Here is a 19,528-nt window from a genome sequence, read left to right as displayed (position 1 = left end):
AGGGAGAAAAGCTATACCCCATTTATTTATTTATTTATTTATTTATTTATTTATTTATTTATTTATTTATCTGGTGTTTGAACCCAGGGATAGTCTACTTCTGAGCTACATCCTCAGCCATGTTTCATATTTTATTTTAAAAAGGGTCTCAGTAAGTTGCAGAGAGCTTCACTTTGTTGCTGAGGCTGTCTGAGAACCTGTGGCTTTCCTGCCTTTGCTTCTCAAGTACTAGAATTATAAGCATGTACCACCATGCCTGGCTTATATTTTGTTTTGAAACAGGGTCTCACTAGGTCGCCGAGAGTCTTGCTGCATTGCTGAGGCTCTCCTTGAACCTACACGGTTCAGAGTTCTCCTCCTGTTCAGCCTCCCATGTTCTACGTGTTTTTTTAATTATCTTTCTTTAAAGTACCTTTGTTGCCAGGTTACTTAGTCTACAGGTGTTGCAACCTGTAGACCCAGCTGTTTGGGAGGCTGAAGCAGGATAATCTTGAGTTTGAGGCCAGCTTGGACAACATAATAAGAACTTGTCTTTAAAAAAAAAAAAAGTTGGGCGTGGTGGCACATGCTTGTAATCCCAGTACTTGGGAGGCTGAGACAAGAGGATCCTGCAGGTTTGAAGCCAGCCTCAGCTACTTAGTGAGGCTTTTAGCAACTTAGTGAGACCTGATTTGAAATAAAATATAAAATAGGTCTTTGAATGTAGCCTGGAGGTAGAAAGCCCCTGGGTTCCATCCTCAGTAACACACACACACACACACACACACACACACACACACACACGAAGAAGAAGCAAAATAAGATGGTGTCTGAGTTAAGATGGAGCTCTTTCCTGATAGATAACAAGTTATACAGCTACTCATGTATGAAATTACCACCACAGAACTAAGGAAATCAGGTGAGAGACCAAATGTGCTTTTAGTATATCAAAACAAAAAGAAACAATGCATTAAAGAAGAAGGCAGGAAAGAAAAGTTTTATTTTGTCACTTCTCTCTTCCAACTCCAAGCAGCATAGCATAGAGAGATGTCTTACACTTTGGGAGGAAGAGAGAATTAATTTTAAGGCCTAAATAGTATCAGATCTGCCACGGTAAAAACCAGTGCTAGGCAAAGCCCTAAGACCCTTACCACAGCATGCAGACTGAGCCACTGGGACTGTGTTAAGCCAGGTGGATGACTGTCAAAGAAAGGAACTGCAACAAGAAAACATGTTCAGAGTGGTATAGTAAGACCTTACTTATCAATAATCCCATTGAAAGTAAATGGACTAAGATGAGAAAAGAGGACAAAATCAAAGATGTAAACAAGTCATAGGGTATCCAAGTAAGTCACAAAAGGTTAATGGAAGATAAGTCTTAGGACATTTGTATATGTAATTAAGCTGGCTATAATTAAAAGTTTACCTAAAGCTTTTTCCAAGGTGTACATTTAATGTACTGATGTAAAACCAGAAACTAGTCATCTCTTTAATACAGTGAGGTTTTTCTTAGAATATTGATCTGCTCTTACTAACATTTGCAGGGACTGGCTTAAAGAACAAAGGTTTTGTGTCTTGTCATGATAATATTTTGTGTCTTAAGTTTTCATTACTTAAAACTAAGTCTTGAAAGAAAAAGAAAGTAAATGGATTAAATTATCTGGTTAAAAGATGTAGAGTAATTGGGTTAAAAAAATCAAGATTGAACTGCACGTTATTTATAAGAAATGCACTTCACCTCTAAGGATACACAGACTGAAAGTGAAGGGGTAGAAGATGATATTCCATACAAATGAAAACAAACAGAAAAATCCCCAAAAGGCAAGAGTGGCCATACTACTATCTGATAAAATATACTTTAAGTCAAAAGCTGTAGAAGCAAGCTGGGTGTGGTGGCGTATGCTTGTTACCCCAGCATTTGGGAGGCAGAGACAGGAGCATCATTGTTCGAGGACAGCCTCAGCTACGTAGTGAGGCCCCTTGCAACTCAGTGAGACCCTGTTTCAAAAATAGGAATAAAAAATTAGGGCTGGGGGTGTAGCTCAGAGGTAGAATGTCCCTGGGTTCCATCCCCAGTACCGCAAAAAGAACAACAACAACAACAACAACAACAACAACAACAACAACAGTCAGACAGTAAAAGCAAGCTAGACATGGTGGAGCATGTTTGTAATCCCAGCATTTGGGAGGCTGAGACAGGAGGCTTGTTGTTCGCAGCCAGCCTCAGCTACTTAGTTAGGCCCATTGCAACTCAGTGAGACTGTTTCAAAAAATAAATAATAAAAAAATAGGCCTGGAAGTGTGTCTTGGAGGTAGAATGCCCCTGGGTTCCATCCCTAGTAACACACACACACACACACACACACACACACACACACACACACACACACGGGCAGTAAAAGCAGACAAGGATAAAGGGAGTCAACTCAGGAAGAGGAAATAGCAGTTGTAAATATATATTTACCTAATATTAGAGCACCCAGATATATAAGTCAAGTATTAGTGGACCTAATAGAGATTCCAATGCAAAAATTAGTTGATTTTATCATCCCACTTTCAGCATTTGACAGATCATCCATACAAAAAATCCAGTGAGCCGGGCGTGGTGGCACACACTTGTATCCCCGTGCTTGGGAGGCTGAGACAGGAGGATCCCACAGGTTTGAAGCCAGCCTCAGCTACTTAGTGAGGCTCTCAGCAGCTTAGTGAGACCCTGTTTCCAAATTAGGTCTGGGAGTATAGCCCGGAGGTAGAAAAGCCCCTGGGTTCCACCCCCAGTACCACCAAAACAAAACAAAACAAAACAAAAAACAAAGAAACAATGAAACAGCTAAATTGTATTTTAGATCAAATGGACCTAACAGACATCTATAAAGCATTCCATCCAACATCTGCCAGATACACAAATTTCTTGTCAACACATGGAACCTTCTTTAGGATATATAAACAGGCCACCAAACAAGTCTTAGCAAATTAAAAAAACATTCAAATACTTTTTTTCTGACCATGATGCATTTAAACTAAAAATCAATAACAAACAATTCTGAAAACTATATGAATTCATGGGAATTAAACAGTTTACTTATGAACAACCAGTGGATTAAAGAACAAATAAAGAAATTAGATGTTATTTTTGAAACAAATGAAAATGGAAGCACATATATACCCAAACCTATGGAATACAGCAGAAGCAACATCTTAGCAACACTGTTAAAGATGAAAAGTTGTGACAATCAGTACCAACATCAAACAGTGAAAAGATTCTAGCCAGGCCTGGCAGTGTATGCCTGTAATTCCAGTATTTGGGAATTTGAGATAGAAAGATTGAAGGTTCCAGGCCAGCCTGAGCAATTTAGAGACCCCCAGCAACTCAGTGAGACACTTTAAGAATAAAAAGGGCTGATGCTTCTGGGTTCAAGCCCCCTAACAAAAAGGGGGGAGAGGATTTTAAACAGCCTATCACTACATCTCAAGGAACAAGAAAAACAAGAAACAAAGCGAACCCAAAATTAGTAGAAGGAAAGAAATAATAAAGACTAGAGCAGGTATATAGGGAATGAAAACTTTAAAAAATAGATTAGCGAAACTAAGAGTTGGTTTCTTGAAAAGATAAAGCAGTCAAACCATGAAAACAAACAGAAAAAACCCCAAAAGTCAAGAGTGGCCATACTAATATCTGATAAAATATACTTTTAAGTCAAAAGCAGTAAAAGCAAGCCGGGCTTGCTTGTAATCCCAGCATTTGGGAGGCGGAGACTAACCATGAAGAGAGAAGACTCAGGTCAGAGGAGAAAAGACAAACATGACAGCTGGTGTCCCAGAAATACAACAATCATTAGAAATTTTTATGAACAACTATATGTCAAAAAACTGGACTACCTATGTATAATTTATAAGTTTGGCTTTGTGGCATGTAACCTTAGAGGGAGTTACTTCTATTTCTCTATATTTCAAAATTTGGAGTTTAATCAGACCTTTCTCCTCTCTGTTCAGAAGGGCTGTTTTCTTCTTTCCTGTTTACAGGGTTCTTAAACGAATCCTTTCTGCTTTATCCAGAGTTTTATTAATAACCACATCTCTCTTTTTTATTTTTCTTTTTGTGGTATTAGGGATTGAATTCAGGGGCATTCTACCTCTGAGTTATCCCCCCAGCCTTATTTTTATTTTGAAATAGGTTCTCACTGGGTTGATGAGAGCCTCACTACTTGCTGAGGCAGTCCTCAATCCTGTGATCTTCTTGTCTCAACCTCTCAAACTGGGATTACAACTCTCCACCACCATGCCTGGCTCTTTTTTGGATTATGTAATATTACTATATTACATAGTAGTGGTTGTGGTGGTAATAGTCTTGCCTTTTATTGGTCACCTTTGTGTTAATACAGTAAAATTCCTGACACAGATTACTCATAAAATAGTGTTTTATAGCTGAGCATGGTTGTTCACTCTTGTAATCCCAGCATTCAGGAGGCTGAGACCACTGGAGGATTGCGGTTTGCAGACAGCCTCAGCTACTTAGTGAGGCCCTTCCCAACACAGTGAGACCCTGTTTCTCAAATAAAAAGACTAAAAAAAAAAAAAAATAGGGCTGGGGGGTAGCTTGGAGGTAGGTACAATGCCCTTGGGTTCCTTCCCCAGTACTGCCAAAAAAAAAAAAGCTCAATTTTAAAAAATTGATTTTTTTGGGGGAGGTCTGGGTCTGGAACCCAGAGGCATTTGACCTTTGAGCTACACCCCTTGCCCAATTTTTTATTCTTTATTTTGAAACAGGGTCTCACTGAGTTGCAAAGGGCCTTACTAAGTAGCTGAGGCTGTCCGCAAACCACGATCCTCCAGTCTTAGCCTCCCGAATGCTGAGATTACAAGCGTGTGCCACCACGCCCAGCTTTTGTTTTGTTTTATGTTCATAATTTTTGTTGTTCAAAGTCTAAGAACAGTAGACCCCAGTGGTTTGGCCACTGATAAAGGTGGCAAATGGCAATGGTGGGAGTGTATGTCAGAGCAAGTGGTCACATGATGAGCCAAGAAGCAGACAGACTTAAGAGAGTGTTCAACAATCCCCTCCAGGAGCATGTCCTCAGTGACCTAAGGTGTGCCCTCTTAAAATGGTCTGGTCCTTGTACCTCGTAACGCTGACACTCTGGGGACCAAGATTTCACATATGGTCTTTTGGAGAATTCATCCAAACTATAGCTACTGTTTTTTTATTTTATTTTATTTTATTTTTTTGGTACTAGGGATTGAACCCAAAAGCATTCAATCCTCAAGATATCCCCCAGCCTGATTTTATTTTATATTTGGAAATGGTCTCACTAGGTTGCCAAGAGCCTCACTAAGTTGTAGAGGCTGGTTTTGAACCTGAGATTTTCCTGTGTGCCTCCATGCCTGGGGCCATAGCCAGTCTTAAGTACTTTTTGTGTGCCTTGGGCATCATATAATAATAGCTCTGTGCCAGTCACTGTTCTGTACCCTTTATATATTAATTTAATTCTTTTTTCAGTTTTTAAAAATAATATTTACCATGTTAGCCACTTTTAATTCAGTGGTATTAAGTACATTTTCATAATTGTACAACTGTCAACACCATCAGTCTTTAGAACCCTTTTATCTTAACAAAATTGAAATTCTCTACCCACTAAATAGTGACTGCTCATTCTTCTCTCCCCATGGCCCCATGGTGACATCATTATACTTTCTGTTTCCTTAATTTTCACTATGCTGGATACTTTCTATGGAATTGTTCAGTGTTTGTTCTTTTTATGATTTTCTTGGCTTAGCTTAATGTCATTAAGTTTCATCCATTTTGTAGCATATGTCAGAATTTTTTCCTTTTGGAGGCTGAATAATCTTTCATTTCATATATATATTATATCTCTATTATATATGGATATCATATTTTTCTTATTCATTCCTCACTGGGTACTTGGGTTGTTTCCATGTTTTAGCTGTTATATGTAATTTCACTAAGAACATGGGTGCACTAACTCACTTAATTTTTATATTCAACTTAGAAAGTAAGGACTTCTGATGAGGAAACTGAAATTGGAACACTTAAGCATCTTGGCAAAATAGGTTGTTTAGTAAGAGCCTTTTCTCATATGGGATGCATGTTCTTAACTAATGTAGATTTGCATAGATTTTTCTATATTGGTGTCTTGTTTTGCTTAGGTATTTTTCCCTTATTTGTGTATATTAATATATAATTAATGATACATAATACAAATAACCTTTACTATTAATGTTGACAGGTGAACATATAGTATATTATTTTGTTTATTGTTTATTCCATCAACTATAAATCAGCTGAATTAAAAATTAAAGTTAGCTGGGTGTGGTGGTGTATGCTTGTAATCCCAGTACTTGGGAGTCTAATACAGGAGGATTGTAGGTGGAGGACCAGCCTCAGCAATTTAGTGAGGCCTTCTGCAATATAGTGAAACCTTGTTTCAAAATAAAAGACAAACAAAACAAAAGAAAAGAAAAACAAATCCAAAACAAAACAAAAAAGGACACCCTTTAAAAAAGAATAAAATAGGGCTACAGATATAGCTCAGAAGTAAAATGCCCCTGGGTTTCATCCTCAGTACCACCATACATACATACATACATACATACATACATACATACATACATACAAAGTTAAAACTTTGTAAACTGAATTTTAAGGTTTCTACCTTTCCCTCTCTCCTTTCTTCCACCATGATGTGATAATTTATTGCATATAGACGTATAATTTGTGGAAAACTTGGAATGATGGAGTGATTTAAATAGGATTTGATATTTTGGGTATACGAAATATAATGGAAGTGAGTTTTGAATAGGAGTTTGAAGATACACATTTTGAGACAAGATGGTTTAGAAGTACAGATATACAGCCTTAGAAACATGCATGTGCAAATTTCTGAGCAGTGGAGGATGGCAAAAATTTTTAAGAGAAACAAAGATGCCATAGTTCTGAAATTAAACTATATAGTCAGCATTTGGACAACTATAATTGCAACTATAATGATTTCATAAAATTTCATGAGACTTTTTAGTTTTGTCTCTAGTTTGCCTGCCTGTTTTATTAAGGGTCAAGATAGCAAGCATGATTAAATCTAGAGTTCCAGGTTTAGTAACTGGAATTTACCCCCTAAACCCATAGCAATAGCTCTCTTACCATTAATAGCTCATGTAAATATATTAGACTGTTTTTAAAAAATTGTTGGGTAGTTTGGAGCTGGGCGTGGTGACACACGCTTGTAATCCCTGCACTTGGGAGGCGGAGACAGGAGGATCACGCAGGTTTGAAGCCAGCCTTGCTGGCTTAAGAGACCCTGTTTCCAATGTTTCCAAGTAAAAAAGTATAAAATAGTCTTGGAGTGTAGCCCGGAGGTAGAAGGGTTTCCAGGAACCCCAGTACCATAAAAAAAAAAAAAAATTGTTGGGTAGTTTGGAAAAAATTTGTTCTTTATCTTGCTATATACTTGATTATTTGTACTGTGTGTCATTAGTTCTGTGGAATAGGAGAGAGGAATTCATAAACTGACATTGGGCCCTATGCTGTGCCCAAATATTTGATAATATTGTTGATTTTATGTTGGTGGGAATCTTTGCATAAGCACTAAGTCTTACCACTTGAAGGGCTTTCTTGAAACGGAAACATTTGTTTTTCTGAAGATGATTAATACTTGTTAATAGAAATAAGCACACAGGACAGTTGGAGGAAGCTTAGACATTTTGTAGTTTTGTATAGTGTCTATCCCTACATCTTTAAGATTTACTTGTAATGAATTAAGTAAAACTGAAATAAGTGTCTTTTGATTCATGACTTTTCCATAGACAAAAGTTACCAAGTACTATTTATTGTTTAAATAAAAGTTAATGAACAGAACATAGAAAATTTGTAGTAAAAACAGCATATAAAATAAAAATGGCTGAAGTGGAGTGGTGCATGCATTTACTGCCAGTATTTAGTAGGCGGACACAGGAGGATCATCCGTTTAAGGCCAGCGTGCGATAACTTAGACCCAGTTTCAGAAAAAAAAGGTGGGCAGGTTGAGGGGCTTGATATGTAGCTTAGAGGTACACTGTTCCTGGGTTCAATCCCCAGCACCCCCCAATCAGCCAGTTAGTCAATCAATAAATAAGATGATTATGGCTATGCTTATTTAGAAGACATTTAAATGTTGGAAAGTTTTGCAGATCTTTAGTGATATGTTACTGGCCTGCAACTTAGTATACAATTAACATTCTAGGATAAAAGACTGATTAGACAGATATAACGATTAAACTGGTGATGTAGTGAATGTGTTTTGTAATATACAATTCAACAATACACGTTGTCTGTTTAATTACTGTGTCCATGTAAGTGCTCCCATAATAGAATGAAGCTGTGGGCTTAATGTGAATTTAAGACCATAAAGCCTTAATCGTATCCGTTCCATGACTTTAAATTGGCATGAGATGAATGAAAGAAGAGCTGATCCTTCTGAAGAAAGAAGCCTGATGTGCTTACAGAATCAGTAAATCATACTCAAAATACATACAGGATTGGGATCTTGTGTAATGCTGAGTGAAATTTTGATAGTTTTTTTTTATAAATGTGGTATTTTAGAACTGTGTTTTCATTTCTGTGATTGTTAAGGTGATAAAAATTAAAATTTGTTAGGTGGTAATGTTACTATATGATTGTGTTCTTTTAAATTCATCAATATGAAGCCAGGCGTGGTGGTGCACGCTTGTAATCTCAGCATTCAGGAGGCTGAAACCAGAGTATCACAGATCACGGACAGCCTCAGCTACTTAGTGAGACCCTGTTTCAAAATAAAGAATAAAAAATAGGGCAGGGGTGTGCTCAGAGGTCAAATGCCTCTGGGTTCCATCTCCAGACCCAGAAAAATAAATAAGTAAATAAATAAATTTATCAATATGAAAATAAGGACCTTAATATGAGTTCTTTGACTTTCTACAGATTTAGAGTAGAGCTGTACTTCAATATTTTTTTCTTTCAAAGAGTTGAAATGTTACTTGTGTCAGATAAACAAATGATAGCTATTTGTTTGAAAGTAAGATTTAACACGTAGGATTATATTGTTTTATCATCCAATTTTGTTGCTTTTATAAATTATTGGAAGTCTTTTTTTTTGGAGATTCCTTATATTTGAGCCATAATTCCATGGAATTACATTGTAAGCGGTGCCTTATACATTTTATTTAGTTCTGAAGTAGTTAGTTACTTTGTGTATTATAAAAATGACAAAATGTTTTAGTGCAGCACTGGTTATTAAACTATAATTGAAAACATAAGAATTTGTAAAAACTATTTTGAATAGTTTAGTAGCTCTTGAGGAAGACTGACTTGATTTTATGAGATATAGAGGAGATAGTGACTTTTTCTAATGCATTTATTGGTGCATTATAGCTTTACGTCATAATGTAGTTCATAGGAATAGTGATGTACATCATGTAGCATGTGGAGAGCTTTTCCTTGTCTCCCTCCTAATAGTGACTTCTTATGGAGATTGTTGGGGTCATCTTTATTTTACCTAGATTTAAAAACATTACATTGTGCTTGTTATGGATACATTACTAAGTTTGATCAAACTTAAAGTTCATGAATGGAACTAAATAAAGGAGGAAAGTATTTTTTTTAATATAATAATGACAAAATATACTTAACATTTTTTTCTTTTTTTAATAGATTATGAAGAAACATGAAAAAATCAGTTAAAGTGAGCAGGATTTACTTTGCATTAGTGATAGAACTTAACTGAGCAGTGAACTAGTGAGAAATGCAGGGGAAGTGTTAAGTAAGTCCCTTTGGGAAGAAAGAAAGCCAGAGTTTGGCAAGTCAGCTGCTCTTGTTTTAGAACAAGGTATGACAGGTGTTGGCGAATAAGGGTCAGGGTCTGAACATCTGCTCTTAGGTCGAGAAAGTTTGTACGTTGTATCTAGGAAAGTATATGCAAACTGAATTTTTTAATAAGAAATTTATTATATTTTTATTTACTTTTGTATACTTCTACAACCTTGAGAATTAGGTGTGGAGGAGATTCTCTGATGGAAAAGATGTGCAGGGAAAGTTAACTTTGGGGTTATACACTTGTTTTGGTTGAAAGATCAAAAGTAGATGTCATATTTCTTGGCATGAAATTATTATATATAACTAGTATTATATAATCCTTGGTATTGAGGATATATTGGGATATAACAATGGGGTTATATCACAGGCACGTTTAACTTACTTGAACTTAGCTGATATAATGGGAGGGGAAAAAAGAAAGAAAGAAACAGCATATATACCTGTTTGCATTCTTGACAGTAAGCATAAAAATTAACTTTGGCAAATTTGTGGAAATTAATATATTGGAAGGTTCTTTTTTATTTAATTTTTTTTATTGGTGCACTGTATTCATATATCATAATGGGATAAAAAAAACTTTTGTAGACATACATGCACACATCGCCCAGTTAGCCCCTACCCGATCCCCACTCTGTTCCCTCCCCATCCCTCCTTCCCATGCTTGGCTTAGTTGTTGACATCTAGTATTATAGCAATTTATCCAAAATTAACAATGATAATCTCACATAACAGTTTAATTTGTTTGATACCAAGCTTTTGAAGGGAACCATTTTGGAAAATGGATCGACTCAAAGGTCCAGACCCAAGGTGAGGGCACAGGAACACTTTTAGTAGGAGGCCACCATTGGCATTTGCTGACAATATCTTAGTTGTTGCTGTGAATAAGTTTTCTAGTATTCTTGTTCCCCTATCACTCACTCAAGTGTTGGGGAAAGGAACGTTTGATTTTTTTGGCTTAGTTCCTGAGCCTATTTCCAACCTGTGAGGAACAGGGATTAAAAAAAAAAATCTGGACCTTTTGTTTCAATTGTGAATATGAAAATATCCATATTAAAAACCAAACTTCATTATGTCTGTCATTTCTTCTAAATAAAAAGGAACAAGTACTCCTTCCTTAAATGTCCTGTGTTTCAGTACATAAATGTACCTCTTCTCAGTCTAGAGGTTTGGAAGTCTCCTTGACTTTTTCCATTTCCTCGGCCCCATATCTAGTGCATAGTTTATTGTCTTCTCTGTCTACCCCTTACATGTCTTGAATTTATCTACTTAACTCTTAAGTTATCATTATTATGGTAATTCTAGCCACTGTGACTACAGAGACCTCATAATTTCTTTTGTCTACGGATTGCCCCTTACCATTTTGGAGTATGTATTATATGGAGATGAATTTTTAAAAATCTATATCAGATTGTGTCATTAGTTTGCTCAAAACTTTTCAGGGATTTGCATTTATTTACCCCTTATTTTCAGTCTTGTTCCACTATTTTATACCTGAGTCTGTGTGGTAGGGCTGGATTCTTTGTTTGGTTTTTTTTTTTTTTTTTTTTTTTTTTTTTGGTGGTACTGGGGGTGGAACCCAGAGGCTTTCTACCTCCGGGCTATACTCCCAGACCTATTTTATATTTTATTTGGAAACAGGGTCTCACTAAGTTGCTGAGGGCCTCACTAAGTAGCTGAGGCTGGCTTTGAACCTGTGCTTTCCTCCTGTCTCAGCCTCCCAAGTGCGGGGATTACAAGCGTGCGCCACCACGCCTGGCTAGGGCTGGATTCTTAAACTACATTTTCCTATTCCCATGTCAGCATGCTTCCTATAGGATTTTATCATTTGGGGGTGCTTGTGGGAATTTGGAGGTGGGGAAAAAGGACTTCCTATTTCAGTTTTGATAAGGATGTGTTCAGCAGCAAAAGACAGCTGTTAGTCCATCCTCCAGCTTCTTTTGTCACTCTTCGCGCAACCCTTGGTTCCCTCTCAGAGGCACCAGGTTCCAGGCCTGGGGACTCCTAGTGCGACTTGCATCACTTCCTCACCCCCTGGCCTGTGTTCCCTAGGGATCCTCCATTTTGTTCCTCTTTCATAGAGATTTTACTTGAGCTTTGAGCTCCTCTCAGAGGTCCAGGTACCAGCCACATGTTACCATTTCTTTAAAGACGTGAACACCTATCCCTCTAGACCTCTTCCACCCTCTTCCAGGCCTATCTTATCCCCATGCTGCTCTTCTTAGCTGTTAGCTTCTGATAACAGCAGGAATGCTTCCTGCGCATATAAATCTTTGGGCTACTTCAGCTTTTTTACACTTTCAGGTTTCCAGTATCTGTGTAAGTAATTTCCTATATTAAATATTCTACGTATCAATTACCCACTATGATTCTGTTTGCCTCATATAATTGGTTTTCAGTTTTCTAGAATAAAATAAAACAAAGTTTCATACTTACTCTGTTCCAGACTACTTTAGTTTCCTGCCATGCCATTTTTCTGCTTTCTCTTATGCTTCAGTATTCTGTAAATTTTAGTTGCCGAGCATGTTACATTCTGTATTTTTTCAAGGATATTAATCTTGTTAATCTGTATTCCCCCCCCCATTATTTAATTTATGCATGCCTCAGTTTTCTCATCTGAAAAGTGAGGGTAACAATCTTTTCTACCTGGTAAAGTTGTAAGGATTAAATGAGTTAATGTAAAGTGCTTTGAACACTGGTCAGCACATGTAGTTGCTCAGTAAGTTTAACACATTGCTATTATCAGCTACACATGAGTGGCTTTGGGATGTCTTCTCTGATCTAAAAACTCTGGAAAATTCTTTCATACACACTTGTAGTACCTTATAGCCCACTTTTCCAGTACTTTTTATGCCTGGGATTATCTGGTTAATGTCTTATTGCCTTGTTAAGAGTACAAATTATATGAAGTTGTAAAGGGAGTGAGTCTCTGCCGGTCATGGTGGTGCACGCTTGTAATCCCAGCATTTGGGAGGCTAAGACAGGAGGATTGCTGTTCACAGTCAGCCTGAGCTACTTAGTGAGGCCCTTTACAACTCAATGAGACGCTGTTTCAAAAATAAAGAATAAAAATAAATAGGACTGGAGTTGTAGCTTGAAGGTATAATGCCCCTGAGTTCCATCCCCAGTACCGCAAAAAAAAAAAAAAAAAAAAAAGAAGAAGAAAAAAAGAAAAAAAGAAAAAAGAAAAGGAGGATTCATGTAGCACCATGCCTGTCTCTTGGTTGGTCCTTCAGTATATATGGTTTTTAAAATGAGTTGATTAAACGTGTGTGTGTGTGTGTGTGTGTGTGTGTGTGTGTGTGGTACTGGGGGTGGAACCCAGGGGCTTTTCTACCTCTAGGCTTTACTCCCAGACCTATTTTATATTTTATTTTGAAAAAGGGTCTCACTAAGTTGCTGAGAGCCTCACTCAGTAGCTGAGGCTGGCTTAGAACCTGTGCGGTCCTCCTGTTTCAGCCTCCCAAGCACTGGGATTACAAGCTTGCACCACCACGCCTGGCTTGATTAAACATTTTAAGAGATAAATAATTAAAAAAAATAGGTAAGGGTGGTGGTAAACTATATCAATTTTAGTGATACACTCTTCTGTTTGTATTGCCTATCAAAACTACTTGTATGAAGGCTCTATGCTGAAGGAGAAATACTTGCTGTTTAGAAGTTACTAGAGTATGAATAATAAAATTTAGCATCTTATTTTATGCTACTTTCAAAGGGAAAATATCTTTTCAGGTCTGAGTAGACTATATTTCTTTTTGTCTCTTCCCCTTTCTCTTTGCTTTAAAATTAAAATAAAAGCAATTCCTGTGTATTCTAAAATTCCTGAAAATACAGAAAAGTATAATGAGGCAAGCAAATACTATTGGTAATTTCACTGCATAGAGATTATGGCTCTTAATATTTTGGTGTAAGGTTTTCTGTCTACCTTTATGTAATATTTTGACTGGCTTTTTTTCACCTAATACATTGTGAATCTCTTTTCATATTACTATTTTAATCATTGTTTTAAAGATGCTTGAATAGTATGCTTTTTACATGGATATGTAGTATTTATTTAAGCTATTTAACTTGTTTGCTTAGTGGCGAATATTTGAGTTTTCACTTTTCATGGTTATGAAATACTGCGATGAACTTCCTTGTACGTGTATTCTTGCTTAACAAGTATTTATTGAGTGCTTTTGTATTTGTTCAGATAGTCTATGCAAAGCTTCTGGTCTGTAAGAAAGAACAAAATCCATGTGATCTCTGTTTTTAGAGTGTAAGATAAATTTTTAGAAGTGCAATTGATTGCCAAAGTTGGGTCTGCATTGGTAAAAGTATATGAAGATGTTCAAACACCATTTTACTTTTCAGACTTCTGATAGGGTTGTGAATTAAGACTCTGAGGTGCTATTAGTTTCCAGTATTTTCTCTCAGTTCTCTTCTTTATTTATGCACTTCCTAAGTTTTATTAATATATATTTTAGAGTTTTATTTATGTGCCTTATGTCTCAATAACAGGAAAGATTGAAAGATTGCTTATAGTCAAGCCAGAAAACCTGCATTTATAATAAAGTGGTTTTTATTTTTGACTCTTCTGTATCTACATAGTTTGAGTATATACACTTTAATATGAAAGTTGAGTCAGTGTTTTCTAATTTGATGAAATTTATACTGAGTTAAATTTTGTCTTACTGGTGCACTGTAATTATACATCGTAGTGAGATTGAAAGTGATACATTGATATATGCACACGTCAATTCGTGTGTTTCCCTCTAGAACCTATCGTGCTCCCCCTCCTACATTTTGTCTTTTAATAAGAAAACACCTATGGTAAATTCTGATTATTAAATTTGTACTAGTGATTCATATTCTTTGAAAGTAGAGCCGTAGTTATATACTAAGCCAGTATCTGGCAGTGTATGAGATAGTTGCTTCTTTTTAAAATAATCTGGCTGTTTCAGAGGCTTTGGAGTGATGTAGATATATTTCCACATTCTTCACCCTCCTTTCTTAACATGAAATAGCTTATAACTTTTTGTAAGTATCACATAACAAAAGAAAATACCATTTGGAATGATTGGAATTCAAACAAAAATTCATAGCCCAGCAATTTGTTCCAAAGTCTAAAAATTTGTATGTGTATGAGAATCCCTAAGTACCATCTGCTAAATAATTGCTCTGCTCTCTCTGCAGATGTAAGCTGTGTTTCCCATGAGTATTCCTTTGTAGTAATTCTTTCCTCTAAAGCCCTTTCTTCCTTGGTCTTTTAAATCTGTTGATGCACATGTGTATATAGATAGTACTTCTTTTTAACTGCTACTCTCCTTGAAGTAAAAGAAAAAGGTCTGATATATCTACCATCTATATTTCAAGTAAGTGTTATCAAGTAAGTGTATATTAAGGGATTTAATATTTATTTTATTTGAATATTAAATGTAATTCTGAGCTCTGGGCAGCTAATGAAAAGAGAAACATAATTTCTGTCATCATATGTTCAGAAGAGGCAAACCATTTTCCCCTTGAACTTTAAACTTTATTAGCATTAAGTCAGCTTTACTCAAACTGTAAATCTAGGACATTAATTATGTTCAATATTAACAGGTATCAAGATTAAGTTTAAGAAACAATGGACTCAATAAAATAAGATAAACAGACTTATTTTCAAATAAACATATATTTTGATTTTTCTAAGAGAAAAGCACAATGTTTTCCTAACTTATTTTGCCATGAAATACTTTCTTCCTGAATATTAAGCTTTGTAAAATACTGGCCCAGTCCTTAAACAACATGATGGATTATACCATTTTTTAGGCAATGTAAGATTTGCTTTTTTTTTTTTTTTAACCTTTTTTTATGTTGGTTTAAGTTCATTTTGAAACACAATCCAGAGTACTGCTTACTACTTCCAATGACCCTAGATTCTCCCTACCCATTAGGAATTGCTATTATTAACGAACATGCAAAGAGGGCCTTGATCTCTTAAGTATTCTCATTTGCTTGTGAGCTTGCTGTTCTGGCATTTGGTTTAAAAGTCTCTAGGCTGCACATTCTGTCTGGGCTGGGTCTGATTTTATTTTTCCCAGTGAAATGTGAGTCTCCACACTCCCTGTCAGACTGTAGCTATTTCAATATATAGCAAGGGCCTGAGCAATTAATTCCCTCCCCAGGGCCTGCTGGGATTATTTTAGTACTACATGCTAACCCAAAAAGATAAGTCCTCTTTGGTCTTGTTCTTTGCCCTGTCATTTGCATACTTCATCACCTTAATTAGCATTCCTTTTCTTTTCACCTATCCTAAACATGTATAAGTTGCTCTTTAAAACATTTGTTTATGGGAAACAAATTATCCCCTATTGTTCTAGTCTCCACATAATATACGAGCTGCTATCTCTTTATTTACTATTTCTTCTCTCTTCTGATCTTCACTTGATCCAGCTCCACCCTGTAGTTGTTGCTGGTTTTTTGGCATATCTCATACGCCTTGTGGGGATGAGGGTGAAAGGTCTGGTCAGCGTTCTTCATTTTCAGTGGTTATCCAGATTGTTATTTCATTCATTTAACACCAAATCAAAACAGTCTAACAAAATGATTCTGTTTCTTTGAGTTGCATGGCTTTTAACCTCCTAATCCTCATTTTTGCTGTCCTTTTTTTTCAGTGTTTGAGAGCCTCAGTGTCTAGCTCAGGCCTTCATTTTCACCCCAGGTCTTGCCATTGTTCATTTCCTAGCGTAGCCTCTTAGTCTGATTTTGTCAACTCGCACCTATCTGGACTTTATATGGTATGAAATAAAACTCCATTTTTTATGACCTGCCAATGGAGAATCATGAAACTTATTGTGGCTTGTATTTCAAAATATTTTAATCTTATATTCATGAATGAGAAGAAAATTGTATATGAAATTATATTTGGTTATATCATGATAATGATTCAAAGAAGAGTTAGTTGTTTTGTTAACTTGTGTGGTAGAGCATTGGATAGTTTGAGGTGTGGCTTATTTGCAAATCACTTACTTTTTTGTGCTTGAAAGTGGATAGAGAAATATGCAATTCATATAGCTGTTGAACTCTAAAATGCAATTACACATGTGTGTATGTATGTTTTGTAAGGTAAGATTTGAGTGTTGCTGGGCGTGGCGATGCACGCTTGTAATCCCCGCGCTTGGGAGGAGGAGACAGGAGAATTGTGCAGGTTTGAAGCCAGCCGCGCTGGCTTAAGAAACCCTGTTTCAAAATAAAAATATAAAATAGGTCTGGGAGTGTAGCCTGGAGGTAGAAGGGCTTCCAGGAACCCCAGTACCACACAGACACACACACACGCACACACACACACACACACACACACACACACACACACAGATTTGATAAAAACTTAAGAAATATTCTTTCTAATAGTGTTTTTTTCTAGAATCATATAGTCTCCATAAAAAACTTTGATTCCCCTATACTCTGTTTTCTACAGGAAATGAAAAAAGTTTGACAAATTGTTACTTGTATTTTAATTCATGTGACAGAGACTCTAATGAACATTATTCCACAAAAATATTCTAAGTTTTAGAAAAACCAGTTTGTTAACTTCTTACAACTGTATCTTGACATTGTTTTTAATATCGCATGTTTAATGTTTTATTTACAGTTATATGATGTTGATTGATGGCACAAATGAAGTTTTTATGATTGATAGAGACAATTCAGTGTTTCATGTTTCAAATTTGGAATTTCCATTTCGTAAAGATCTTCGTATGCATTTATCAAACACTCTCTTGGATGGGGTACGTCATACTTATTTTATGTATGTACAAATTTAAACACTGCTGTTTTTCTTTTCCTAAGTAAGTATATATTTTACTGATAAATTTAGAATTGAATCTAATTTTTATTTGGATATTTAATTTTATTTCTTACATTCAATTGATATCCTTTTAAAGAGGGATCTGCCAATTTAATCTTTGAGCCTAAATAGGATTTTGAGATGTTGCTATTAGTGGAGAATATTGCTGAAGATATGGCAAGTGATATCTTAAATAGATTAAATGTCAATAGCTTTAATATTTAAGACTATTAAGATGACTATTTATGATAGTGATTCTAAATATATTCTGTGTTGATCATTGTCATTTGGTATGAGAATAGTGAGCAAGATTAATCAATTAGTTATTGAAAAATACTAGTTTTTTGTATTACTTGTTAATTGAATTTTAGTTATGTAATTCTATGCATCACATTTTTTTTGGCTCTTTAGCTACAAGAAGTGATAGTCATTCTTTAAAGAGCATCATGCCTTTAAAAGACAACTAATGTTACTTTCACACTTGAATATTCAAAGCTGGTAAAAATTTTCAGTTCCTAAAAAATCTTTTTTTGTTGTTGTTGTACTGGTGATTGAATTTAGGGGCATTCTACCTCTGAGTCACACCCCTAGCCCTATTTTCTTATTTCTTTATTTTGAAAAATGTACTCACTAGCCAGGTGTGGTGGCGCTGGGCTGCTTGGGAGGCTGAGACAGGAGGCAGGAGGATCGTGCAGGTTCGAAGCCAGCCTTAGCTTAAGAGACCCTCTTTCCAAATAAAATATAAAATAGGTCAGAGAGTGTAGTCTGGAGGAAGAAGGCCCCTGTGTTCCATCCCCAGTACCACCAAAAAAAAAAAAAAAAAAAAAAAAGAAAAAAAAAAAAAGAAAAAGAAAAGGGTACTCACTAAGTTGAGGCTGGCTGTGAACCTGTGATCTTCCTGTCTTAGCCTCCCAAATACTGGGATTATAGGCATGTGCCACCATGCCTGGCATAGAAAATCTGTTTTTAATAATTATAAACTTGCTTAATTAAAATATTTTATCCCATTCAAAGAGTTTTTCCCTCCTCAATTATAAAAATATTGGCTCACTTAAATAAAATTTAAAGTAAAATAGCTGGGTGTGGTGGCACATGCTTGTAATCCCTGGAGGCTTAGACAAAACAATCACAGGTTTGAGGTCAGCCTTAGCTACTTAGGCCCTCTTTCAAAATAAACAATAAAAAGTAGGGCTGGGCATATAGCTCGGAGGTAGAATGCCCCTGGGTTCCATCCCCAATACCGCCAAAAAAATTAAAAATATATATATATATTATTAACATATGTAACATTATAAAAATACTGGTTAAAGCACTGGGACTCCTAATGTTGGAACAACTAAATTACCAATTTAATGACTGTCATCCCCCACTTTTCACTATGTAGTTTGGTCAGTCTTGTATCTGTTCCTGTGACATTCATATTAATAATAGCAAATCAGAGCATAGATTCTTATGTTCAAGTGACTGTGTCAAGAGAGCAGGTATTGCTTGGAAGGTTAGGAGAAGGTCTCCCCCTTGAGACTTTTTACCTAATTGGGTGGATGCTATAGAATGATTGGTAGTGATGGAAGAGACTTAAATCAAACAAAACCCCAAAAGAGGTATTTAAAATAAGCAAATAAATTACATCTTAGGAGATAAGCCAAAGATGTAGGAGTTAGCATTAGAAATGGAAAGATTGCCATAGAAAATGTTTGACATGGGCTGAGGGCATTCCAAGAAGGAAATAATACTTAAAAATTAGATGTTTAATACCAGGCATAGTGGTGCTTGTAATCCTAAAACTTGGGAGGCTGAGACAGGAGGGTTGCAGGTTCATGGCCAGCCTGAGTTAATGAGGCATTTTGCGACTTAGTGAGCCCTTGTTTCCAAATAAAGAATAAAAAATAGGACTGAGGTTG

At 36.1% G+C, this 19,528-nt stretch overlaps 1 protein-coding gene across 3 annotated transcripts in view; it reads left to right on the top strand.

Annotated features, from left to right (window-relative positions):
* The window catches only part of RNGTT (RNA guanylyltransferase and 5'-phosphatase), a gene marked incomplete at both ends in the record, with an annotated part of 279,010 nt that overhangs the window by 78,841 nt on the left and 180,641 nt on the right, over positions 1-19,528 (top strand). For all 3 annotated transcript variants that reach the window (XM_080700452.1, XM_080700451.1, XM_080700450.1), the window contains one exon: positions 17,433-17,568. In XM_080700452.1, coding sequence (XP_080556578.1) covers positions 17,433-17,568 — 136 coding nt within the window. The remainder of the gene's footprint in view (positions 1-17,432; positions 17,569-19,528) is intronic.

Source organism: Muscardinus avellanarius (assembly GCF_963383645.1).
Source record: "Muscardinus avellanarius genome assembly, chromosome: 8".
NCBI classification, from domain to species: domain Eukaryota; kingdom Metazoa; phylum Chordata; class Mammalia; order Rodentia; family Gliridae; genus Muscardinus; species Muscardinus avellanarius.
This window is presented reverse-complemented; position numbering and strand designations above follow the sequence as displayed.